The sequence below is a fragment of the Berghia stephanieae genome, chromosome 1 (assembly GCF_034508935.2).
Source record: "Berghia stephanieae isolate SIO BIC M18660-M18661 chromosome 1, UCSD_Bste_1.3, whole genome shotgun sequence".
Lineage (NCBI taxonomy): Eukaryota > Metazoa > Mollusca > Gastropoda > Nudibranchia > Aeolidiidae > Berghia > Berghia stephanieae.
In genome coordinates, this window is record NC_088360.1 from 32,748,549 (window position 1) to 32,772,525 (window position 23,977).

A 23,977-nucleotide genomic window follows, 5' to 3' on the forward strand; every position below is an offset into this window, starting at 1 on the left:
GAAAAAACGGCTTAATGTAACTAACAATTCGAGTGTTCGAGCCAATTACCATTAAAATCCATCTGAGGGTTATGAAGATATCCACGTCAACGCGTGCACACGGGTTGTGGAACGGACTACAGTATAGAGTGTCCAGCGAATTAGGCTTTCAGTGCCTTTGTTGATCTTGGGTGTGGATAATTCTTTGCAGTTATCTCAGTTTGATTGGGGGGGGGGGGGCGGCTCAACTAAGCTGAACCTGTAGTTTAAACAGAGGCAGTCAAATTGCCTCTTTAAGTTGTTTAGGTCTGGAGCTTCCGCAACTGAGATTGGAATGTTGTTCCATCGATCAATTACTCTCAGGCTAAATAAATATCTGACAGACGTGTTACACCTGACTTTGTTCACTTTATATATATAGGTCTCTGGTGTTTCTGTCAGCAAACACAAATAATACCTTCTGGACATCGTACAGGTCGTGCGTTTAAATGAAAATGTTTCTGTCATGTCGCCCTGATACACCTATATGCCATACTGGGGATTCCGATCATTTTCAGTCGTTCTTCATAGTATGTCTTTTATGCCTGGTATTACATTTGTTGCCCTGCTGCGGAGCACACCTTCTAACAGCTTATTGTCCTTTTCATATCTGGGTGACCATGCTGAGTTGCTAAAGTTGGAAGAGACAGATAAAGGGTTGTGTGTGAGAGAGAGAGAGAGAGAGAGAGAGAGAGAGAGAGAGAGAGAGAGAGAGAGAGAGAGAGAGAGCAGGGAAAGTGTATGTGGGTGTTTGTGTGTGTACACTTGGTTGGGGGTGTTTTTGTTGTTTTTTGGGGGGTGAGGATGAGGATTATTCGACGTGTAGCCTACTGAACACCTAGGACTTGTTTATTTGCTTGTGTTTTCGAATTTATTTTTTTAAAAGCCGTGTGCACTGATACTGATAATTGTGCTTGGAATTTTGAAGAAAATAATGGACTAAAATGAATATATAGCGCATTGCGAGGCTATTTTTACAACCTCGTCCAACCTTTGCGTTTAGGCCACCAACCACTGTACCATCACGCTTTGGAGTCTCTTGTACTGTTTGATTTAGCTTATCATTTTAAAGTAAAAGCTCTATTTCTCGTCCTCTTTTGGGTCATAACAAACAATTACTGCATATTTTGAGTTGAACCTTGCCTTGAGCAATCGTTCGCCCATTGAGTATTTATTACTTTTAAAAAATAATAATAGACGTGCGACGCCGTTTTAATGTAAAAATAGCCCCAGAACCATATTTGCGGGACTGTAAAAATAGCTACAGACGTTAGCCGAAAGAGTGAGTGATGCTCGGAATGGTTTGGTATTTTTCAATTTTCAAACTGTATTTTTGGATTTTTTTGATTTGGCCGTTTGGCGTTTGGTCTTTTTCACAAAGTTCATCTGGAAAATAAGGTGGAAAACGAAAAACTCGGAAAAACGAAACTAGGAAAACCGCAACCGTTGATTGTAGTGCTGGGTCGAGTTTGAAACGATCAAATCGAGCGGGTTTTCGATCGAGTCCTCTAAAATCGAGTCGGTTTCGGGCGGGTTTCGAGTCAGTGACGTCATCGAGCAGTGATTCGTTTGAAAAAAAAAAACACGAGCAACTCGTTTGCCACAGGAAACTTCACATACCCCTCCCTCTCTTATGTCTGTGGCTGGCTTGACTGCAGCTGGTTATGATGGGGGCTGCCAGATGGCCAAGTTCAAAATTGGTTACTAAGAAACGCTTTTCTATTATTATTCATTTAAAAAAAAATATTTTATTTTAAAAAAATGAAAAGATAAGTTTATCCAACTGTAGTCGATTGTTTTGTTAATCAAAACAAATGAGTTTTTCAAGGGAGTCAGAATGCTTGTGGTGTTTGGCTATTTGGGGTCTATTTGACTACTTGGGCAAGAAGAAATCTGGCTGTCTGGCAGCCTTGATTATGATCGTTCGTCGCATCACACACACATACACACACACACACACACACACACACACGCCATCAAACAGTTGTTGATGGTGAAGGGTTGAGACCCCCCCCCCCCCCTCCCACCACCATCATCCCGCTGTCACCTTAACATTTCATATTTATGTCGCGCCAAAAGTTGTCGGCCGCCCCCACCTCCCATAATTTGTCACTGGTCGTCATCGCCTCTTGTGTGTGCGGGAAAGGTCGTGCCTTTCATTTCATTATTTGAAAAATAAATGAACAAGAATGGTGTGTTTTTATTAGGTAGGTAGATAATAATAATATTTAGCAGGTTCCACACCCAGACACACACGGATTGCCCGGACACGATGATAACGATGCCGACGACAATGGATGACGATGATGATGATGATGATGATTATCGTGTTTCTGTTTAAAAAATGAAATACTTTAGCAGGTTCCACCCCCACCCCCCACACGGATAGACCGGACCCGAAGATGATGATTGTGGTTTTGCTGGCTGTTACGGCTGTGATGAGGATGATGATAATGATGATGATGATGATGACGATGGCGCAGATGGTGATTATTTGTTCGGTCGCTCAGTGGTACGGTGTCTCTTGTCACAAAATCAAGCCTTATCAATGGCCGGATGAGTGACAGTGATTGTTGAAAATTGTGATCCAGACGTTAAGTCCGTGTGTCAGGCACTTGACTCAGGTGTGAATGTATTCTTATCTTATAAGCAATGACGGGTATTGTAAAGAGCTTTAATACAAAAAGACTCCAAACAGCGATCGGTACCTACTGTACGAAATGGATGTATGGTCGATATGGCGTGCCGGAGGAATAAATTAAATAAAATATTGTGAAGTTCATTGAGCATGGTAAATCCTTGGAAATGCGCTTTGAACTAATACACCTGCTAGACAACTCCGATTCCAATATAAACGACTGATTAATATTCCCATATATAAACTATAGTTAGCTGAAAATCTTTCTTTGTCGGGACTCCAAAAGTATGGAACGAATTAGACAAAGAAATCAAAGGGTCTTTTAGGAGCACTGATTGATTTTAGATTGATTATTACATTGAAATGTGTTGATATTTATTTTATCCATTATTATTAGGGTGGTGGTGATGATGATGATCCCGCTGATATGATGGTGATGATAAATAAATTAAACATAATTCCCTTTATTCATCCCATAGGGGAGATTCGTCTTTTGGGTCTATTCTAAGGGAAGACTGGAATAACCCAAGCGATAGCCGCAGTGCAGCGCCGCAAATTTAGTTAGGGCAAGGTGACTTGCTCAAGACCACTCAGCGGCGGGTGATCGAACTCGGTACCTTTCGGGTGCCAACCAAAGACCGTACCGCTGCCCCTGATGATGATGATGATGATGATGTTGATGGGAACTAACAAAGAATACACAGGCATCTAAAATTGAAACATTCCATATTCAAAGCTAATGTTTTACTTTAAAAAATTGAGCTTTACAATATCCACTAAATGTGATCAAAGCGCTTTGTAAAGGGGTCCCCGGTCAACAGCAACATTTGATATGTAGGACGGGACATGCCGCCTGTTAGGCGATATTACAATTTTTCAGACAAAGACAACGCTGTTAACGGCCAGGTACTCATTTTACACCTGAGTACGGTGAGAGAATGTGAGTAAAAAGCCTTGTCCAAAGACTCAACTATGCACCGAGCGCGAGGCTCGAACCCAGGACTTTCCGATCCCAAAGCGGGTGTCATACCACTAGACCATTATAGTGCACGAGACCCATGGTCGACTAGAGTACTACCTATAGTTACGTCATGACTAGACCACATAGCCGCACTACTGTAGGAGTGTTCATTGATAGAGGGATGCGTGTGTGTCATAGAAATAGCCTTAGTGTGTGTGTGTGTGTGTGTGTGTGTGTATGTGTGTGTGTGTGATAGTCAAACTTTAGTAGGTTTAATGAAGTCTTGTCACACACGCGTGATACACCTATACGAATTTCCCTGCCACTGCCACCCAGACACACTAACATCTGACAAGGAGTGAGGGCTGTGGAAGAACCACAGACTACCGTGTGCAAACATTGGCGATTGGTATCGGATGGCAAACTGTGATCGTTTGAATTTGAAATGATTCGAAACACTCGTTACCCCTCCGCTCGCTCGAATCCTGATCGTCTCAAGCTCGTCTCACGTGTCAAGATCGTCTCAAGCTCACAACCCGCCTGATCGTTTTACGATCGAGTAATCGTTTTACTAACTCGCTCTTCCGGCATTGAGATCGAGCACTGACTCGTGGCTTGGCGCTCGATCGTCGATCGAGTAAAAGCGATCAAATAACCCAACACTAAGTTGATTGTAATGTTGACGGTTGACGTCTATGTCCAAATCAATCAAAATTGTGAAAGATGTTGGGGGGAACTTAATGTGTTGCCCAGAGTTAGAGCTTTTTGTCATGTTTACTTTAAAAATGATATAGATAGTTCGCACATCAATCAAGTGAGACTTAAACTTTATCTCTAAGTCTAAGAAGACCAGTTTCAGTTTCAGTTTTCTTCAGTATCAGAATCAGTCTGTTAAAAAGGCCGATTTTTAGATTATTTTTTGTACCGCCTTCAAGTAGACTTTAACTTTATTTATGACCATGGTAAACTCTAATCAACTAATAGATTCATGGGTCGTTGAATATCTTGCCCACACGTGTGTGAAAGGATATTTCGAAGATGGATGCAACAGTTTGCAACTGAGGAGAAATCATGTTCTAAGTATGTTTTCTCTTTTACTTTTCTTACTCTTACCCTTACTCTTACTTTTTACTTTCACTTTAGTAATAAAAAAATTCAAATTGGTTTGATCTCCCTGACGTTGGCTTTGTTATTTTAACTAAGAGATTTTGTGACACAATCCTGTCAGAGAGCGAGAGGAGAGTTTTTCCCTCTACTAAGTCTAAACTCGTTTACTTTGTTGACTTTTAAATTTTAAATGCGTTTTTCTCAAAACTGCAAATTTTCGTCACTTAGAAACCAATCTTCTTCAAACTTTCTACAAATGAGTGTCATACAAATACGCAGGTCCTCCAGGAGCCGGATTTTTGAAAAGAAAAGAATGTTTTTTATGAGTAATTTGAAATTATGTAACTTTTTTCAAGGGGAATAATCAACTTTGAACTTAATTTTTAAAGTTTTTAATTAAAAAATAAAAAATTGGGCTTCTAGAGCCTCTTTATTTTCCTTTTTTCTTACCTGTGGCCAAAATATTATGGCAATCGGTTGATAAACAAAAAAGCCTTTGACTTTTTAAGAGTTGTTGTTTATTTTCCTATATGGCGTCGTTTCCATAGCAACGGGCAACTGTTTTCGTAAAAAAATTATATGCAATCATCCTGCCCAAACATATACATTATGGCTGTGCATAGAAGTTTAGGATATTTCATCAAATAAAAAAAATGACCCTTTAGTTTTAGTGTCGCTCCCCCCCCCCCCCCCCCCCCCCCCACCCCCTTAACTTCCCTGTCTCAATGTGTCAAGATTTATCACTAATAGAACTTCTTATAATAATTATTAAGACCTTTAGAATGTGAATACAGCTGATAACAAATATATCTAAATACATGGGAAACAAACTTGAAGACTTGATGACAAAATTAAATAAAATGAAAGCATTTGGTATTATTAAAATATCGATATTATTATTATTGGATTTTACAAAGAAAAAAACCCCAATAAAATGCCCATACAAAAAGTTGGAAAGTATGTATTAAAAATAAAACAGTAAATGATAGTACTGAAAACATGATGGACTAAATTTAAAATACAGTGTGGTGACTGCCTAAATCCCCAACGCCTTCATGCCCATTTTGCCTAAGTGTCCACTTTCTCTGCAAAACAAGTTTTGTTCTGTAAAACACAACTCTAAATGCCCACTTTAAAAACCATAGCAGGAATCATGGACAGAAACAAAACTAAATTTTATGGATAAATGACAAAAATATCTGACCTGTTACATATTACACTTATGTAGAAAAAGAGGGCAATTATGGATTTATGCTGAGTTCTCATGACGAGTGAAATCAAGTAAGAATACTGTTTGATACAATACTCTATCATAACTGAATGGCTGCATCATAAGATTAAAGAGTAGTAAGCCTTTCACTAAAACTAAAAAAGAAATTACAGTCAGAAATTAAATGGTGGTGCAATTCAGTGGAATGCTTGGCTGTGCAAAGCAGTTCTTCTCGGTGTATAGATAATGTAGGGTTGTCACATCTATTGAATTATCAAGAGATATATTAACAATAATAAATAGAAGACGATAAGGTTTAGACTCCGATTTCATGGTGCTTCCTTAAAAAATAAAAACAAGGCTTGTTATTAGTAGTAGTTATTACTTTCTCTTTACTCTCTTACTGCCCCTCAAGTAAGTGTGTTATGTTATGTTTTTAACTTAATTTTTTTTTTTTTTTCAGTTTTAACATCATTTCTGAATGAAGAAAGGGATAGTCTTAGTTGCCGAGAATATGTTTGTCTTTTATTTCTTCATTTGCTTTGCATGGAAGAGGATTTGGCCAGAGATGATAGTCAGACCCACTCTGATTACATTGGCACTGATGACTTCAGAGAGTCTATGCCAAAGCATATAGCTTTCGCTTCACGAGATTCCAAAAGTGAAAGTACAAAGAAGCTTGCAAGTCATTGTCTGATCCAAACTTATGCTGTGGTGAGTATGTATAAATTCAAGCTGGATTTTTTTTTTAAAAACTCATTTTTACTTTGTATCAAGGCCTATTGAAAAATAGGCCATTTTTGTCTTCTCAATCAGCTTAATTATATAATATAGAGGAAATAATCCACTTTTATTGAATAATAATATGTGAGATTCATTTGAAAAAATATGAATTTGCCCCAACTTGGCCTGACCTCCAACTAATTAAGGACTTGAGCTTGCTTTTATATATCCACTAAAAGTAAGTGCTCAAAGCGCTTTACAAATCTGTCTGTGTCTTGCCTTAAAATCTGTAGAAGTAGAAGTGGCAGGTCTAAAGTATTATCTTATTCTTTATCCTTTTCTTTTAACCTGGATAAATGATTTTGATGTTTTGTTTTTGCTTGTTTATATTTGTTTTTTCTGTTTATAGTGTTTTGTTGTTTTGTTTTTGTTTTTTTGTTGTTTTTTTTGTGGGGGGGCGTGAATTTGTTATTTTATTCTTTTATTTTACACCAGTCTTGCAAAGTATAGGTCCATGCTTTCTTGCTAAGGGTTATAGTTTTTACCTTTTTATATTTTATTTCCAGGTTTTCAAGAATTGTTTGAGAAAAGATACAGACTGGCAGAAGGCTTTAAAAGATTTTCAAAGCTTTGTAGCATTGATGCCCATTGAGGAATGCCAGGTAAATGCACTGTACAATTTGAGGGAGGATTGGATTGAAGCCTCAGGAATATATTACTTATATAATATATTCCTGAGGCTTGAATCCAATCCTCCCTCAATCATATGCTTAAACTTAAAAATGGAAATGTCAAAATCAGTTATCATACTGATATGTTTTGTTATTTTTAAAATTAAGCACAGACCTGTGAGCTAGAATTTTGGATTGAAACCTTGACTCGTATCTTCTTTCTTCGTGCAGCTTTGTGGTCTAGTGGTATAGTACCTACTTGGCTATGATCAGTAAGTTCTGGGTTCGTATTGCAAATGTCATCCTGATGCTACATGTCAAGTGTTCCTTTTGGCGTGGAACTACTTGTAAAGCACTTTGACCACATTTCAGTGGGTATTGCGATGTAAAAAAGCTCCTTTTTTTAAAATGTAATTTTACAAATGAATTTGAATCTGAAAAAAATGTGTTTTCTTTAAAAGTGAAAGAAAAATCTGACTGTCTTAGTCTAAATTATCATATATGAAAATAATTTTTTTCTCTTTGAGAACAATGGCTTGGTTTCTGAAAGATTTAAGTAACCAAATCTCCTGTTTAACCTGAAAAAAAAATTACTGTTTGAAGAAAAACTTTGTGGGTTATAGGCAACTTCAGTCAAATTCCGGTGAGATCTTATGGGTCCAAGGAAAGCCGCCACCACTTCCAGTGTCATCACAACCACCACAGCACCATCTTCACTGCCACCTCAATTCCTACCTCCATTCCATCATCATTATTATTATCACTACTACCACTGCTTTTGCTAGACAAAATCTATACAGGGCTGCCATATGGTTTTTATATCAATCATATTGCTCAGTCTGTGGTGGACTAAGAACAATGTTTACAACAACAAGTTTGGGTCTCTCATATATGTGTAAAATATTGCAATAGGGGATTTGAAACTCATCTTCCGTTAATTGCAACTTCAGTTAATCGCAACATTTTTGCTGATCCCAAGGTGTTTCAAACACCACCACGACTAACCTTACTTCAACCACCACGCCAAAATCATCATTTCCACTACTATAACCACCACAACATCATCATCATCATCATCACCACCTCAACTGTAACTACTACCACTATATCCATATCATCATTACTGCAACCATTACTACAGCCATTACCACCACATCATCATCATCACTACCACTACTGCATCATCATTGTCACCAACACCACCATTCACTTAACTTTCTCATATTTACATTGTATATATCAATATGAGGTTTTGGAGCTTTTGTTAAATAGAAGAAAAATGAGATTTGGTTTGGATTTTGTCACATTCTGTTTACATGTTGCATAGTCCTAAGTAGACAGCATTTTGTATGCAAAAATTCCTGTTACATCCTTTAAATATATGTATGTATGTATGACATTATTTCAATTATATATATAAATTTATTCTGCCATTGGTAACATGGATGCAGTTGACAATGATTTTGATTGATTTGGCTTAGTTTTGATTGTGAGTAAAAATAGGACAGCTAAATAAGTAAAATTTCATCCTTTTTTTTACCCTTTTTTGTATTTCAAAGTCTGTCATTTTCAGTATCATACATAAGTACAGAAGTATGATTTAGTGATCTGCACCGAGAATCACCAACCGTGATGACACGATTTAAAATTTGAGATCAACATCAAAATGAATTGCATGAGAGTTAAAATTGAAAGATATTTATGAACATTTTCATATATGTGTATATTGCTTTTCCATGAAGTTATCGTGTCCAGTGCACCTCTCAATGCTTCATTTATTCTCGCAGCAGGCCAAATGGAAACAGTTTCCATTTCATCCAGTACAAGTCATCTGTTAGGCATTTTTTTGTATTAGAACTATCCATCGCTGTTTATAGTCAGGGACCAATTCACACCTTAGTCAAATTGGGTAATTTAAGCGAAATGTTTTACCAGAGGGCACAATACCTTGGTGATAGGATTTGGATTTTTGGGGGACGGGGAGTTGTTTTGTTTGTTGTTTTTTTCAAATACTATCACCCACCTTTTCTTTGACCATGCTTGCATTGCTTGACTCTTGTTTCATGACAGTGGGCAGAATGCTTTATAACCTGAAACAAATTTTGATATTGTACAATTGCAAATAACAATCTGTATGAAATCCTTATCCTGTTTTGTTTGTGTTGCAGTCAGTGTATGACGAATGTGCCAAGATGAAAAGTGTTGAAACCAGTGATGACTTCATATCGGAATATATGGACCTGATTAGACACCTTGTGTTGACTTTGTATTCAGAATTTGATGATCCATATTTGATAAAGGCAGGGCTAATATTTATTTTGCAATGAGTTGTATCGTAATTCTTGTTTGTTGTTTTGCTTTTTTATGTGATGAGAGGGGCGGTGTTAATTTTCTTTCTTTGGTGTATTTTATTTGACTTCTAATTTTTCATGAGAGAAGTATGATGCTCCAGTTATTACTTTTAAAGAAGCCACATTTTCGATCTGACTGTCTTTTTTTTTTTTTTTTTTTTGGTGTGCTGTCTATTCTTTTATCAAATGCTCTTTTTGTTTCTTTGTTTGTTGGGGTTTTTTTTGTTTTTTGTTTTTTTTTTGTTTTTTTTTTGTTTTATTTTTTGGCATTGTTTTATTGTTTGAAACTCATTTATATTCTGGATTTATTTTTTAATAGTTCAGTCATTATTTTCCTACAAAGCTTACTATTTCCGCAGATATAAAGGGAATACAAATCCACCAGAGATGGAACAATAGTAATAATGATGACAATCATACATACCTTTCTATTTTTCATTTCTTTTCTTTTTTTTTTTTCAGCTTGCCCAAAGTAAGGTGTCCATCAATGATGGAAATGAAACGGGCATTGAGTCACTGGAAAAGAAACAGTAAGATGCATGTGTGTTGTCAAATTTGTCATGAATAAGTACCTGTATAAAATAACAGCTGTCTGTGCAGACTTTTTTTTTTTTTTAATTTTCTTTTGTTTTGTCCTTAGTAACAATGGGGAGTGTAAATAGCAAGACAAAAGCGGCCTCTGTCTCTTTCAAGGCAATTTCTTATCCATTAAAAACATTGTCCCAATGCTGAGTTTGAGCATTTTCTCTTCCAGTCACTTAGACTATAATTTATATCATCTCAAGGATGTTCACACCCTATTTCATAGTTGTTTTTGACACCTCAACATTGCATTCTGTTATAAGCTTTCAAAGATTAGCTTTGGAGAAAATGAAAGCTTTGCAAATTATTTTCTCATAATATTATCAAGGATGACAATGTCATCTCATCAGTGAAATTCATGTTTATTTTTTTTTAATACATTTTTTTTTCTAAATTGTCATGTTTAAATGCATTCATAATTATGAAGGGTGTCCACAAAATAGTGGCAGATAGAGGACTTTACTAAAAGAAATGTATTCACGTATCTATAGCTTGTGGAGATTTGGCTCAATGATTCTATCCCTCATTTAAGAAGAGGTCGCATGTTGTGAAAATAATGTTCAACTGAGTCCCAAATTGATTTTTAAAATGTTTTGAAAGGTAAATGCTATGTAACCTAGTCTTTGTAGAAACCCTGAATAATGATAAGAGAAAGAGATATATATATATATATATATATATATATATATATATATATATATATATATATATATATATATATATATATATATATATATATATTTGGATGGATTGATGCGCCTAGAGCTTTATTGTAAAGAGGATCGGGCACAATATAAATAACCTTCATTATCTTTTTAAAATTATTATTATAAATTCAAACTGTTTTCACATTCTTTTTCAGGAATTCTACATCTGTATCAGAGAATAATTCAGAAAACGATAATGACATTCAGCAAAAGGTAAAGATGTCAATGTTGTTTGTGGGGTTTTTTTCGTTTGTTTATTTTTTCACATTTATTGTTATGTTTTAGTCACATCTATTTCATTGTGAATGTCAATAGTTTACATCAGCATAGTATATCCAACCATAGAGCTCACCTCTCCTCAATTATAATAATATAGATATAATTTGCCTATTCCCATTGACTATCAATGGATATTAATAAAATTGGAGTAGCAATATTAAAAGATACCAATGCTGTCACCCTCTAACCATGTAAAAGAATTTGGCAGGAGAGACCAAAAAAAAAAAAAAAGCATCATTGCATGTGTTCTTAATTCAAAGCAATATCCTTCATGTGTTGTTTAGAAGATGTGCCATTTAGTCTCCACCGAGGTGTCTCAAATGAGTACAGGATTACAGGAAAGATAGTATGAACATTTTTAGCTTAAAGAAATAACTTTAATTGTTTTCCAAGTCACACAGTTTGGGAATTGCACTGTCAATATGTCGAAAATGCCATTGATTAATAACTAAACGTTTTGTTGTGAAAAACCTCGTAATGTAAAGGCTTTTTTTTTCTTTCATTTCCCTTAAGGATGATACATCTTCAGAAAGAATCACAGCAGAGTTGAAAGTGTTATTAAGGGACCAAAGGTAATGATTATGGTGTCTTTTTTAAAGGTATTTTAGAAATGATTGAGGGATTTGTGTAATGTCGTAAGCTTTGTTTACGTGAGAAATGATTTAGGAATTTGTGTAAAGTTATAAACAAAAACAAATACACTGTGGTAAAAATTTGCAAAACACTTGTTGATTCAGACTAGTTTTAACCCTTCAAACTTATGTTATAAATTGCTTGATTTACATGTTTATGTGCAAAACAAGGAGGGGTTGCCTGCAATTTGTTTTTGTTTTTTGTTTTGTTTTTCTTTTTCTTTGCATATGAATTGAAAGAAAAAACATATTTTTAGAATATATTTTATGTATAAATGATTTAAGATTTCTCTACCGTTTTTCTTGATTCACATCACTGTTTTCAGACCAAGCAGAAAGTCAGATCTTGAAGAGATAAAACTTGAAGAAAGTGACAGCTTGTCGAAGATAAGAAAAAAAGCAGAAAAGTTTAATGCTCATAAACATAAACAAAATATTATTCGTTTAGAAAGAAGGATAAAAAAGGTAGGTTATCTGTTTTGGAAACCATATGTTAGTAGTGTGGGTCAATTAAGTCTTGTAGGAAATGTTCAAAACCAGTTGTGAACCACCAGCTCATTTATTCAATTTGGGTTTATTGTACCTAAATAGAGCTTATTTTAAGATTTAATACAACATTTATAAAATTCTGATCACGTGTTGCTGAGATACGAACTTTTGAAGTAAAGAAAGTGTAAAAACCAAGTTTTGAGTAAATCAACTTTGAAGTTGAGGCATCTGTTTCACACACAATCGAATAAGTGGGCAGAGATATCGCCTGGGATACTATAATTTAAAATTCGACGAGGATGATAAAATTTGTCATGAGCTTGGATTATACATTAAATTAAATAATGTGCATACAATTTTTTGAAATAATACAATATTTACTTTTCCAGTTATGTATTATTATGTATGATGCTTGTAAATTATATAAAGAACATAACAATTGTGACTGAATTAGTACAAAAAACACCAGCAATTTTCTGAAATTATTTATTTCTTGAAAAGTATTTGACTGAATTATAATTGTGTCTTCTTAAATGGAGGAAATAAGATTTCAAAATACCAAAAGAATCAAAACAGTGGATAATTTTAAGGAACAGTTTTGAAAGTACTAGAAGTCGGTTGGACAGATAAAGAATATCAAGAAAGATAGGAGAGAGAGAGAGGAGGGGGGGGGGGGAAATGAAGAGAAAGAAGAAGAGAGGGAAACACACACACACACACAGCGAGCGAGACCTGCCTAGTATTACACATTCAAAAATCAGTTATGGTTTATTTGTCATCATCCTCTATGATCAATCAATACATATTTTGTTTGTCTGAGTGCAGTTGATGTCAGATATTAGATTTTAGGTGGTGAGGGAAGGGTCAATGACGGAAGTATTATGATTATTATGTTGGCTCCATTATTAGAGGTATTATTGTGTTGGCTCCAATTTGTAGTATTATTGAGTAAAATAAATCAAGCTGGCAAAAGCAAACAAGATATTAGACAAAGATGATAACAAAAAAAAAAAAAAAAGAAAACAGTTTGCAGTTTCCAATAGAATCATATTGCAGAACTGCACCGCTATGTGGCAGAGAAAGGAAATTAACACTTGGGAGATGATTGAATTCTTCAAATTAATCCAAAAAAGTTGCCAATATTCAATTTAATACCGATTTTATCCATTTTCCAAATCCCCACAAAATAATACTTCAAGTCAGGCAGGGGGGGGGGGGGGGGGGAGGGGAATCACACTTATGATCCAAGGCACAATTGACAATCTGTTATCAGACCCTTGTGAGAGTGAGAGTTTTGCAGAAAAAAGCTTTGTCAAAGACCCTCTTGGATCACCACTGGCTTTATTGAACAAATCAAAACAAAAAAATGATTGAAAGACAATTTTATCTTGGTCTTAATCACTATTCACATGGGTAGAAATCAATAAATGAATCTTGGGAATGACTGTCAAGTTTGGAAAGCATTATTTCTTATTCAGAGAGACATTTAAAGGCGTACTCAGACACTCTGGAGAGCACCATATTTCTTTTCGGATATGCAATATCAAAAGTAGTATTTTGTGTAACCAAGTCAGTGAGTTTTCATTTCTTTCCTGCATGAAATGAGATCAAACACTGAACATTTTTTTATTATTCCAATTTAAGTCACACATTCAATTCATGACCATGTCAATGTCACTTTACTCTTTGTTGGTTAAAACTTCCTTTTCACTAAAACATGATTCCAATCCATGTGACATGTTTTTATTAAATTGACAGAAACCACCCTCTCATCAAAATCTTCGGGGTGGCCCTTGGATGGTGGAAGAGGAGGAAGACTTGATCAGAAAAACTTTGGAAATAGGTGTTGGTATGTAAATAGTGAATTTGTTGATTTCTTAAGTTATTTATAATGATTTGAATTTCACTTTTTGACAGGCTGTTTGTAATCATGATAATGTAAGACAAGAATTTGTAATGAAAGTGAACTCAATAATTCTGGTAATGCAAAAGTACGGACTTTAGGACTTTAAAAATTTAGAGTTCAAATGCAAACACTTTCTCATATTACTGATGGTAATGAATTTAAATACAGTCCAAGCCAGTTTATTGGGATGGCTCAGTGCCCGACAAATCATCCCATTAAGTGGCGTCACCGTTAAGTAGTGGCTATGAAATTGAGCAATTTTTGAGATTTACCATAGTCCACTCTATATTTATCTAGACTTAATACTGTCAATACAACTTTGAATGAAAGATGTATTGGGTGCATAAGTAAGCAACAGATTATGAATGCATGGTCTATCCATTCATCTCATTGAACAAACAAACCATTTGTAGGTGACAGCCTTGGACAAACAAAGCTATCACTCATTACCTATCGCATCATTGATCAGTTTACCTGCAAACCTAGTATCGTGGCCATTGACCCATGACTGTGAATGTGACGATGGCAGTTGATGACACTAAACAAGGGATACAGGTAAATTCTATTGTTCACATCTCTATGATGACTATGGTTTGACCACACACCTGAGTGGCTGTCGTGATAGACACTAACAGGGGATACCAGTAAATTCTGTAGTTTACATCTCTACGAACGGTACAACCACACCCCCTGTTGACAGTCCTGTTCGACTAATTTGCATTTTATGAACCATCGTTTTAAATGGTTGAAGACAATGAAAAAGGTCTTTATGGGGACGGTCATTGTCAAATCTCGTCCCCATTTAGCGGAGGGTTGTCCCAATTAAGTGGCTGGGAATTAGAAAGGGTATGACTTTTTATATTGAAAAATTCTGTTCCAAAGGAATCTTCCCAATTAAGCAGCATCCCCAATACCACCTGGACTGTAATAATTTGAACGATATGTTTGCTTCAAAATGATTGCTTAATTTATATTTTTACATTTTTAGGCCAGCACTGTTAAGGTTCCTTGTGAATGACATGTCTATAAAATGCTGTAAATTACTTTTTACATCGAATCGTTTCTTAATGAACAAAGTTAATGTATCTGTGTCAAGAAGAAAAAATAATTAACATTTTGGGCCCAAACCTATCTTCAACCACTAAAAAAGCAGCATTTTGTATTACTATTCATTTTGATGGGAATATAAATTTTTGAGGCATTCGGTTATTGAAAACGGGTGTTATTGATATTGATGGTGTTAGGATCAATTTTTTTTAGTTTGTTTTCGTTTACTGCCTGTTGGTATTTAGTTTATTACGTGAAAGGTTCGAGATCATAGTTGTGTGATTGGTTTTCCTATTTATGTGTAATAAACTCATTGGTAATGACTTTGGTTGAGGATGTTTGTGTCAATGGTGCATTTCTATCAAGATGGGTTTTATTTTTGTGTGTGTGTGTTGTTTTTTTTTTTAATGTATACTTTAAATGTTTGCTCTGCTTATATTATTTTTTTTTAATTTTAGAAATGCTCATAATTCATTTTATTCTAACATATCGTCATAGTTCTTCCCACAATAAGGTTATCTTATATCTTTAAGGCAATGATTTCTCTTAATTCTTTTTGAATAGGTATGTTTTATTTTTCAAAAGCAAAACGGATTTAGTCAAGGGGTTTAGATGTTCCAATGAATTAGTTATAAAACAAATGAGATCTTACATTATTTTTTTTTTGCTTGTTTGTTGTGTGTGGAAGAGGGAGGGGGGGGGGGGGCGTTGAAATCTGATTTTTATATTCTCACCTTTTATAATTTTCAGGTAAATGGAAAGATATCAAAGCAGCATTAAAAACATTCAGGTCTAGTCAACAACTGAAAGATAAATGGAGATTGCTCAAACCGTGGCAGATTGATGAAGTCTTAAATGAAGGGAAGGTAATGGGAATTTTTTTGTGCAATATTTTTTTTAGAAATTTGTATGAATCTAACATTGCCAGAGAAGAGCCAATTTTGTTTTAATGTATTTAAGGTTTTAAAACATCTTTTTATATGTGGTGGGTGGAATCTAACTTGAAGGTTCTACATCGGAAATTTGTCTCTAGGGTATATTCCAATGGAAGACTGGAATAACCCAGGCATCAGCCGCAATGCATCACCGCAAATTGAGCTAGGGCGAGGTGACTTGCTCAAGGCCACACACACAGCAGTGGGTGATCAAACTTGGTTCCTTTCGGGTATGAAGCAAAGACCGTACCGCTGAGCCACACTGCCCCCCATATACAATTATATACCATCTGTCCTTTGTGTATTTATTCTGAAATTAGATAAATTTGGTTTCAGCTAGGCCCTGCCTGAAGTTTTTGTTTTCTAATAGGAAAACAATCAGATGGACTCATCTTCTTGGGTTTTTTTTATATGAGAGTTGACATTTTATCCTTTGTAAATCATCTCCATTTATAATATTGTAGGTTTTTATATCTTAAGTGCATTTTGTAAACATTAAGAGTGTATCCATTTCAGTTGAGACACTTGTGTATGTGTTGGATTTCAGATTGCACAGGGATGGGTGGTTCTTGGTTCGGCTTCTGAGCTCCGTTTGGAGGTGCCTTTATTATCATCTTTCTTTCTGCCGGTTCTGAAATGGTCAAAGAGTGTTACAAATTTCATGCTGCTGTTTTTTCTTATCCATAGGCCTTGTAGCTTTAGACTCTACTGCTATATCACTTGTACTTTCCATGTGGCTTTGAACTAATCATGTTATAGCAAGGTGTACTTCGCAAAAGAGTAGCATTCTTTCCAAATAAAAGCAACCAATTTCTTCTCTTGTCCTTAAACTATGATAAACTCTATGGGCCTTATTGGCTGAGAAGACTACATTTTTTAAAAAGTCCACCTCGTTATAGCTGTTTATACAGGTGTACACATCAATTCAAATGATTTGATTAACTGTTTTATTTTTACTTTTCATTTTCCAGAAATATAAGCGGCCAAGTCTTTGACAGTCATGCAGTTCAAAATTGAAATCGTTGTATCATCAACGTGGTTCAAACATTGAAGAAATCTACTTGACAGACAACTTTATTCTAATGAAGGGTGAAAGTTGACCTGGTATTCCCAGAATTTATGGGAATTTTTGCTTTTTAAGTGTCACCAGCGATTAGATGGGAGATTGAGCAAAAAACTCACAACCCTAGATATAATCTAAAGCCCCTTGCAGCCTTCATGTAAGTCAACGTTCATCAACACCCCATGATGTTCAAAACAGTTTTCACTCAATCGGCAGTCATCCTCATCCAATGAAAATCAACAAAATGCAATTGCCAGGGCGAAAGTGAAAAGAGAGCAAGCATCGCTTATCATTTTCTTTCCAAACAAACCGAGAATCTAGACATTTAATCAGAGGATGGGGAGGGATAGGTTTAGGGGGTTGTAATGTGTAAAGACTTGAAAAGACAATGATTTGGGAAAAATTAGTGATAAAGTATTTTACATAGAAATTAATGTATGGCCAAATTGAATGACACATTTGTTTTAACCATTATAAAGTGACAAGTTATGTAATTTGGGTTAAATTTATACTTGATTTTTAATAGATTTTTTTTATTTAAAAAAGTATTTGGGTTTTTTTTTGTTGTTTTTTTTATTTTTGTAAAAAAAAATACAAATTGTTTCGTTTTTGCCTTTGACAGGCCGCAGTACTTATTTCATTCTAATGTTCTGTGTTTATCATTGTTTTGATAAAATCCAAATTTTGTTTTAAAAAACTCTTTTTGGCTTCATGGAAGATGTCTGCCTGAAGTGTAGCTTATAATTGTTGTTGTTGTTAAACCAAAAAACAGGAATTTAAAAAAAGTGTTACTATCTAAGCAATAAGATGCTTCATAAACATCATAAATTAGGACTGATAAGCACAGTATTAATTTACCTACATTTTGACATGAATTCCCTGACAATTATGGTAATGTATTTTGTAACCATTAATAGTAAAACAATCTGACAAACTCTTACTTTAGCATTTGGTAGACCTGACCTCCCACGGTGGTCAGAGAGGTCACTAGCTGTGTCTATCCTCCATGTCTGTTTCTCCTTTCCACGTTGCTCTTTGTCTTTGTTCTGGATTGAGATTGCTCAGTTTTTGTTTTTTTGTTCCTGGTCCTGGCAGGGATTCTTAGCTGGGAGGGAGATAGTCGAGTGTATTGTACCTTTTTTTAAAGATTATATTTTTTATCCTTGTAAATCATTTCTTTGTTATGTTCTACTATTACTATTATAGTCATTAGTTTTGTATATATTGTTCTTAGTAAACATGTGAGGGCAATCTTTATAGCGGGATCCTTTGCTCATGCCTGGATGGGACTTTAAGCAATGTCAAAATTGGCATGTCAGTGAATTTTCATGGAATCTTTGTCTTGCTTTATCTTTGATGCTTTTAACTGCATATCTACACATTTTCCTCCTCCATCTTCCATTCTTACTGGCGCTGAAATACCATAATATTATCATACTCTTATCAAAACTGACCGGTGTTTTCCATATGAAATCCCACCTTTTTCCCTCTTAAAAAATCTATGAAAATAGAATGGAATTATATATATAAAAGAAGTCAAGGTCATGAGCGTACATGTATAATTTTTATCATCTGCAAGTTTTCTGTTTTATTTATCTATGTTGTCAATTAGTCATAGGGAAAGACCAGAAAGGTTGTAAGTTTGTACCTGCAAATAACAGAACAGTCAATTTCTAGTATCATATTTGTTTTTGTCATAACTATTTTTTCATGCATTTTATTGAAAATTGATAAATTTATTTGTTTTCAATTTTGATGAAATTTGTATAAATCATGTTGAGATATGATTGTTTTACATGTCCCTATTTTATTTGTTTGTCTTGGGTTTGTTTGTTTTTTTTGTACTGTCTATGATTTAGGTAGCTACACTATGAAATATTAAATTAGGGCCTCTCTGTTTCTTAAGAGTTATTAATTTAGAGCCATGAGGCCCCACGAAGCAGAGTTTATATATGTGCCTGTAGAATTAAACATACATTATCAATTGCTTGCTATCTACAATGCAGGACAATAGTTAATCACAAAGTACTTTTCATCAGATGTAACGGACCCAGTCACCCATCACTGTAGGATGGGTGGAGGGAGGGGGTCAGAAAAAAAATCTTGATCTCCCCCTCCCCTCGGGACTCATACTGGTCTTTCTGCGTGTGAACCAAGTGCTCTACTGAGCTATCAAAAGTGTCTTCTATTATAATTTTGTTGTTGTTGTTGTTGATTTTGATTTTGTTGAGTTCTGAAAAATCCATTTGGTATAGGGACGTAGAATAGAAATTAAGCATACTTTCTGATATCGAGCTGTATGTATGCCTTGGTTATATTATTTTGCATATAATTTTCAAATTGACATGGATGAGCTGGGTGGGGTTCCCGACCTCCCATAGTGGGCAAAGAGGTACTTGCTGTATTTTATATCCCCCTGTATCTCTTTTGTCACCTGGGTGGGGATCCTGACCTCCCATAGCGGGTAGGGAGGTACATACTGTGTCTTCTTTCCCCTTATATCTGTTTTCCAACATGCTTTCTGTCTTTGTCTTGGAATGAGATTACTTGGTTTTGTCCTGGCCCTGGCTGGGAGGGAAACAGTCAAATGCATAGTTATTGTTTTGGGAGATGGTATTTTTTTCCTTGTAAATCATCTCTCTGTTATGTATTATTATATTTGTTATCTTCAATGTATAATGTAAGCATTTGAGTGTATTCCTCTTTGTTGGATTTTGTGTTTGTGTCTGGATGAGACTTATAGGTGATCTCAAACTAAGTACATTGGTGGTATGCTCTTGAAATCTACATCTGATCCCTATTTGTTCCCAGTTCCTCTATGTCTTACTTTTTCTTGGGTGCTTTAATTGTAATTCTAGAACTTTTTACTATCCCATTTTCTTCCTTTTTACTGGCGCTGATATAACCTAAATTTGTTGCAAGCACCGTAAAACCCTTAAAAACAACAACAATCTTTTGTCACATTAACGATGATTCACATTTATTTTATTCAAGTTTTATTTTAGTAAGAACGGAGTTCATCTCACTCCAGTTACATTTCGGAAGGCTTAGAAAAACTTTACCTTCTAATATTAGATTATCATTCTTTTAATAGCCTGCTCTTTGAATTCATTTCAAATTAGTGAATACTTTTCGTTTACTGTCTGTCACGTAGCCACTTATTATAAAAGCTGATCAATTTAATCTTCCTCACTCACTTCTCTCAATAACCTATGCCTTGACGGCCAGACCACTCCACTCCTCATATCATATATATATTTAAAGATTTTTATCTTGCTATTGGGACTTGGTCAAAACTCCAGTATTTGATTCTAATATCAAGACGTCATCGTTTACCTTTGCCAGCCACTGTCAGGGGTGTCATTCACAGACGTCATCTAACACATCCTCTGCCTGGGAGTAGGCCTCACGAGTCTACACTACGTTATCCTCAAGATCCAGAAGTTATGTAATATTGTCATCCTATCATTTGTAACTCTGTGATCATTATTTACTTATAAGAACATTCATCTAATTAAATTTCATCTTTCTATATTTTCATCATCTTAAATCAATTCGTCATTTGTTCTTTATTTTAAAAAGTAACTAGTAAATTCTGGGGGCCTTATTTTTCACATCTTTATTTTATGAATGAAGTCGAGTTAGCTCTTAAGCACTCATTTAGACCATGACATTTTTATTAAGTTACATATATCTATTTCAATCAAACTTTAAAGTTTAAATTGTAACACTCTTAATTATCCCACTTGATCATATTTCAATTGAACTCCCTATTTACAGAATTACCTTAATTTATTTTTTTTTCATTCCTTCATTTAAATTGAATAGCAATTTACCTATTCATTTCTTCATTTAAATCGAATAGCAATTTATCCTTTCATTCCTTCATTTAAATTGTATAGGAATTTACCCATTCATTTATTCATTTATATAATCATCCATTCATCCATTTATCCACCTGTTTATAAATTATTCATTCACTCATTCATTCATCCATTTATTCACCTATTTATAAATTACTCATTTACTAATTCATTCACTCATTCATTCGTCCGTTCATTCATTTATTCACTCATTTAGACCATGACATGTTTTTCAATCGCTTTCTTTCTCTGTTTTCAAATGAGATTTCTTGGTTTTGTCCTGACCCTGACCGGAGTCTTTGGCTGGGAGGGAAATAGTCGAATGTATACATAGTTACAGTTTTGGGAGATGATATTTTCTTTCCTTGTAAGTCATCTCTCTGTTATGTACTGTTATTTTTTTTCATTTTTAACATATGATTTGTAAACATTTGAGTGAATTCCTCTTAGTGGGATCTTGTGCTGGTGTCTAGGTGAGACTTTTAGGTGATCTCAAACTAAGTACACTGATAGTGTGATTTTGGAATCTATATCTGTTCCTTATTTGAACAATTTCTGGGTGGGGATCCTGACCTCCCATAGCGGGCAGGGAGGTCCATACTGTGTCTTCTATCCCCTTATATCTGTTTTCCAACATGCTTTCTGTCTTTGTCTTGAAATGAGGTTACTTGATTTTGTCCTGGCCCTGGTTGGAGTCTTGCCTGGGAGGGAAAGTCAAATGCATAGTTATTGTTTTGGGAGATGATATTTTTTTCCTTGTAAATCATCTCTCTGTTATGTATTATTATATTTGTTATTTTTAGTGTATAATGTAAGCATTTGAGTGTATTCCTCTCTGTTGGATTTTGTGCTTGTGTCCGGATGAGACTTATAAGTGATCTCAAACTAAGTACATTGGTGGTATGCTCTTGGAATCTACATCTGATCCCTATTTGTTCCCAGTTCCCCTTTGTCTTACTTTTTCTTGGGTGCTTTAATTGTAATTCTATAACTTTTTACTATCCATTTTCTTCCTTTTTACTGGTGCTGATAGGTTACTAAATGTGTTGCAAGCGCCGTAAAACCCTTAAAAACATTATTTGAACAATTTCCCCTATGTCTTCCTTTTTCCTCAAGTCCTTTTAATTGTACATATAGAATGTTTTTACTTTCCAATTTTCTTCCTTTGTACTGGCGCTGATATGACCTAAGTGTGTTTGCAAGTGCCGCAAAACCCATTAAAACAAAACGTGGATGAGCATAGGCTTTATACCCTCTTAAATACCAATCGCCTTTCTCGTACCTGTCGTCTCCAGTTAATCAAGAAATGTGTACGGTCATTGTTGAAACACTATGAATTAAAGTGACCTTAATAATTCTGGATTGTTCATGATGATGGCCTTTATTGCTTTAGCAATGGCAATGGATGTTTGAAAGCATAATTTAAAAAATAAATGGGAACATTTTACTTTTTTGTTTGTTTATATCATTATATTCTTTGCAGTGTTACCCGTCAATAGCCAATTTATGATTAATTCAAGAGAATTGATAGAAACTTGAAATCCCCTGCATAGATGGATGGTGGGGCCCATAATAGGGTTGCCTATCCCCTATTGGAGTCAGGTCTTTTCGACTTTTTGGGCTAAAAGGTCACTCTTGCTGTATGTGTGTGGGGTCTTTGACCTCCCATGGTGATCAGGAGGTCACTTGTGTCTTCTATCGATCTTTATATGTTTTCTGAATTGCATTCTGTCTTTGTCTTGGAACGGGATTACTTGGTTTTGTCCTGACCATTTCCGGAGTTCGGCTGAGACTGGGTCGGGTTCCTGACCTCCCATAGTGGGCAGGGAGGTGCATACTGTGTCTTCTACCCCTTATGTATGTTTTCCAACATGCTTTCTGTCTTTGTCTTGGAATGAGATTACTTGGTTTTGTCCTGGCCCTGACTGGGAGGGAAACAGTCAAATGTGTAGTTAGTATTGGGAGATGATATTTTTTCCCTTGTAAATCATCTCTCTGTTATGCACTGTATTATGTTTTGTTTATGTATTATATATGCTTTGTAAATTTGAGTGTATTTCTCTTCCTGGGGACCTGTGCTTGTGTCTGGATGAGATTTTGAGGTGATCTCAAACTAAGTAGCCTACACTGATAGTGAGCTCTTGGAATCTACGTCTGTTCCCTATTTGAACCAATTCCCCTTTGTCTGCCTTATTCTTGGACGCTTTAATTGTAATTCTAGAACTTTTTACTATCCCATTTTCGTCCTTTTTACTGGCGCTGATATGACCTTAATGTGTTGCAAGCGCGTAAAAAACCCTTAAAAACAAACAAATAAACCTTGTCTGAGAGGGAAACAGTCAATGGACAAATGCAAAGTGTTAATTTTGGGAGGTGATATTTTTGTTTTCATTGTACATCATCTCTATTATGCATTGTTTTTGTCGGGGTTTTTTGTCGTTTTTTATAATGGTTTGTAAACATTTGACTGTATTTCTCTTGATGGGATCCAGTGCTTGTGTCTGGATGAAACTTTTACGTGATCTCAAACTGAGTGCACTGAAAGATGTTCTTGGAATTTACATTTGTTCCCTATTTGAACTATTCCCCTTTGTCTCCCTTTTCATCACGTGCTTTCAATTGCAAATCTATATTTTTTTTTACTATCCAATTTTCTTCCTTTTTACTGACGTGAAAATGACCTAAATGTGTCGCAAGCGCCATAAAACCATTGAAAGCAAAAACATAAAATCTTGCTGTTTCTTCTATCCCACTATATCAGTTTTTTTTTTCCTATCCACATTGCTGGGTGGGTT

At 35.2% G+C, this 23,977-nt stretch overlaps 1 protein-coding gene across 1 annotated transcript; it reads left to right on the forward strand.

The window, feature by feature from the left end:
• The first annotated feature begins 1,413 nt into the window (after window positions 1–1,413).
• On the forward strand, window positions 1,414–22,629 carry LOC144972169 (uncharacterized). The gene is made up of 12 exons (XM_078913213.1): window positions 1,414–1,463; window positions 4,285–4,697; window positions 6,398–6,648; window positions 7,224–7,319; window positions 9,497–9,628; window positions 10,142–10,209; window positions 11,124–11,181; window positions 11,761–11,819; window positions 12,206–12,344; window positions 14,127–14,217; window positions 16,072–16,187; window positions 17,228–22,629. Exons 2-12 carry the CDS (start codon window positions 4,571–4,573, stop codon window positions 17,249–17,251), a joined length of 1,161 nt encoding a protein of 386 aa, XP_078769339.1. The 5' UTR covers window positions 1,414–1,463; window positions 4,285–4,570; the 3' UTR covers window positions 17,252–22,629.
• Window positions 22,630–23,977: the final 1,348 nt, after the last annotated feature.

Bases quoted from the DNA above. Each gene is read 5' to 3' on its own strand.
- LOC144972169 (XM_078913213.1), top strand. From the start codon at position 4,571: ATGACCATGGTAAACTCTAATCAACTAATAGATTCATGGGTCGTTGAA. The intron at 12,345-14,126 runs GTAGGTTATCTG...TTAAATTGACAG, and splicing joins TAGAAAGAAGGATAAAAAAG to AAACCACCCTCTCATCAAAA. The intron at 14,218-16,071 runs GTATGTAAATAG...TATAATTTTCAG, and splicing joins AACTTTGGAAATAGGTGTTG to GTAAATGGAAAGATATCAAA.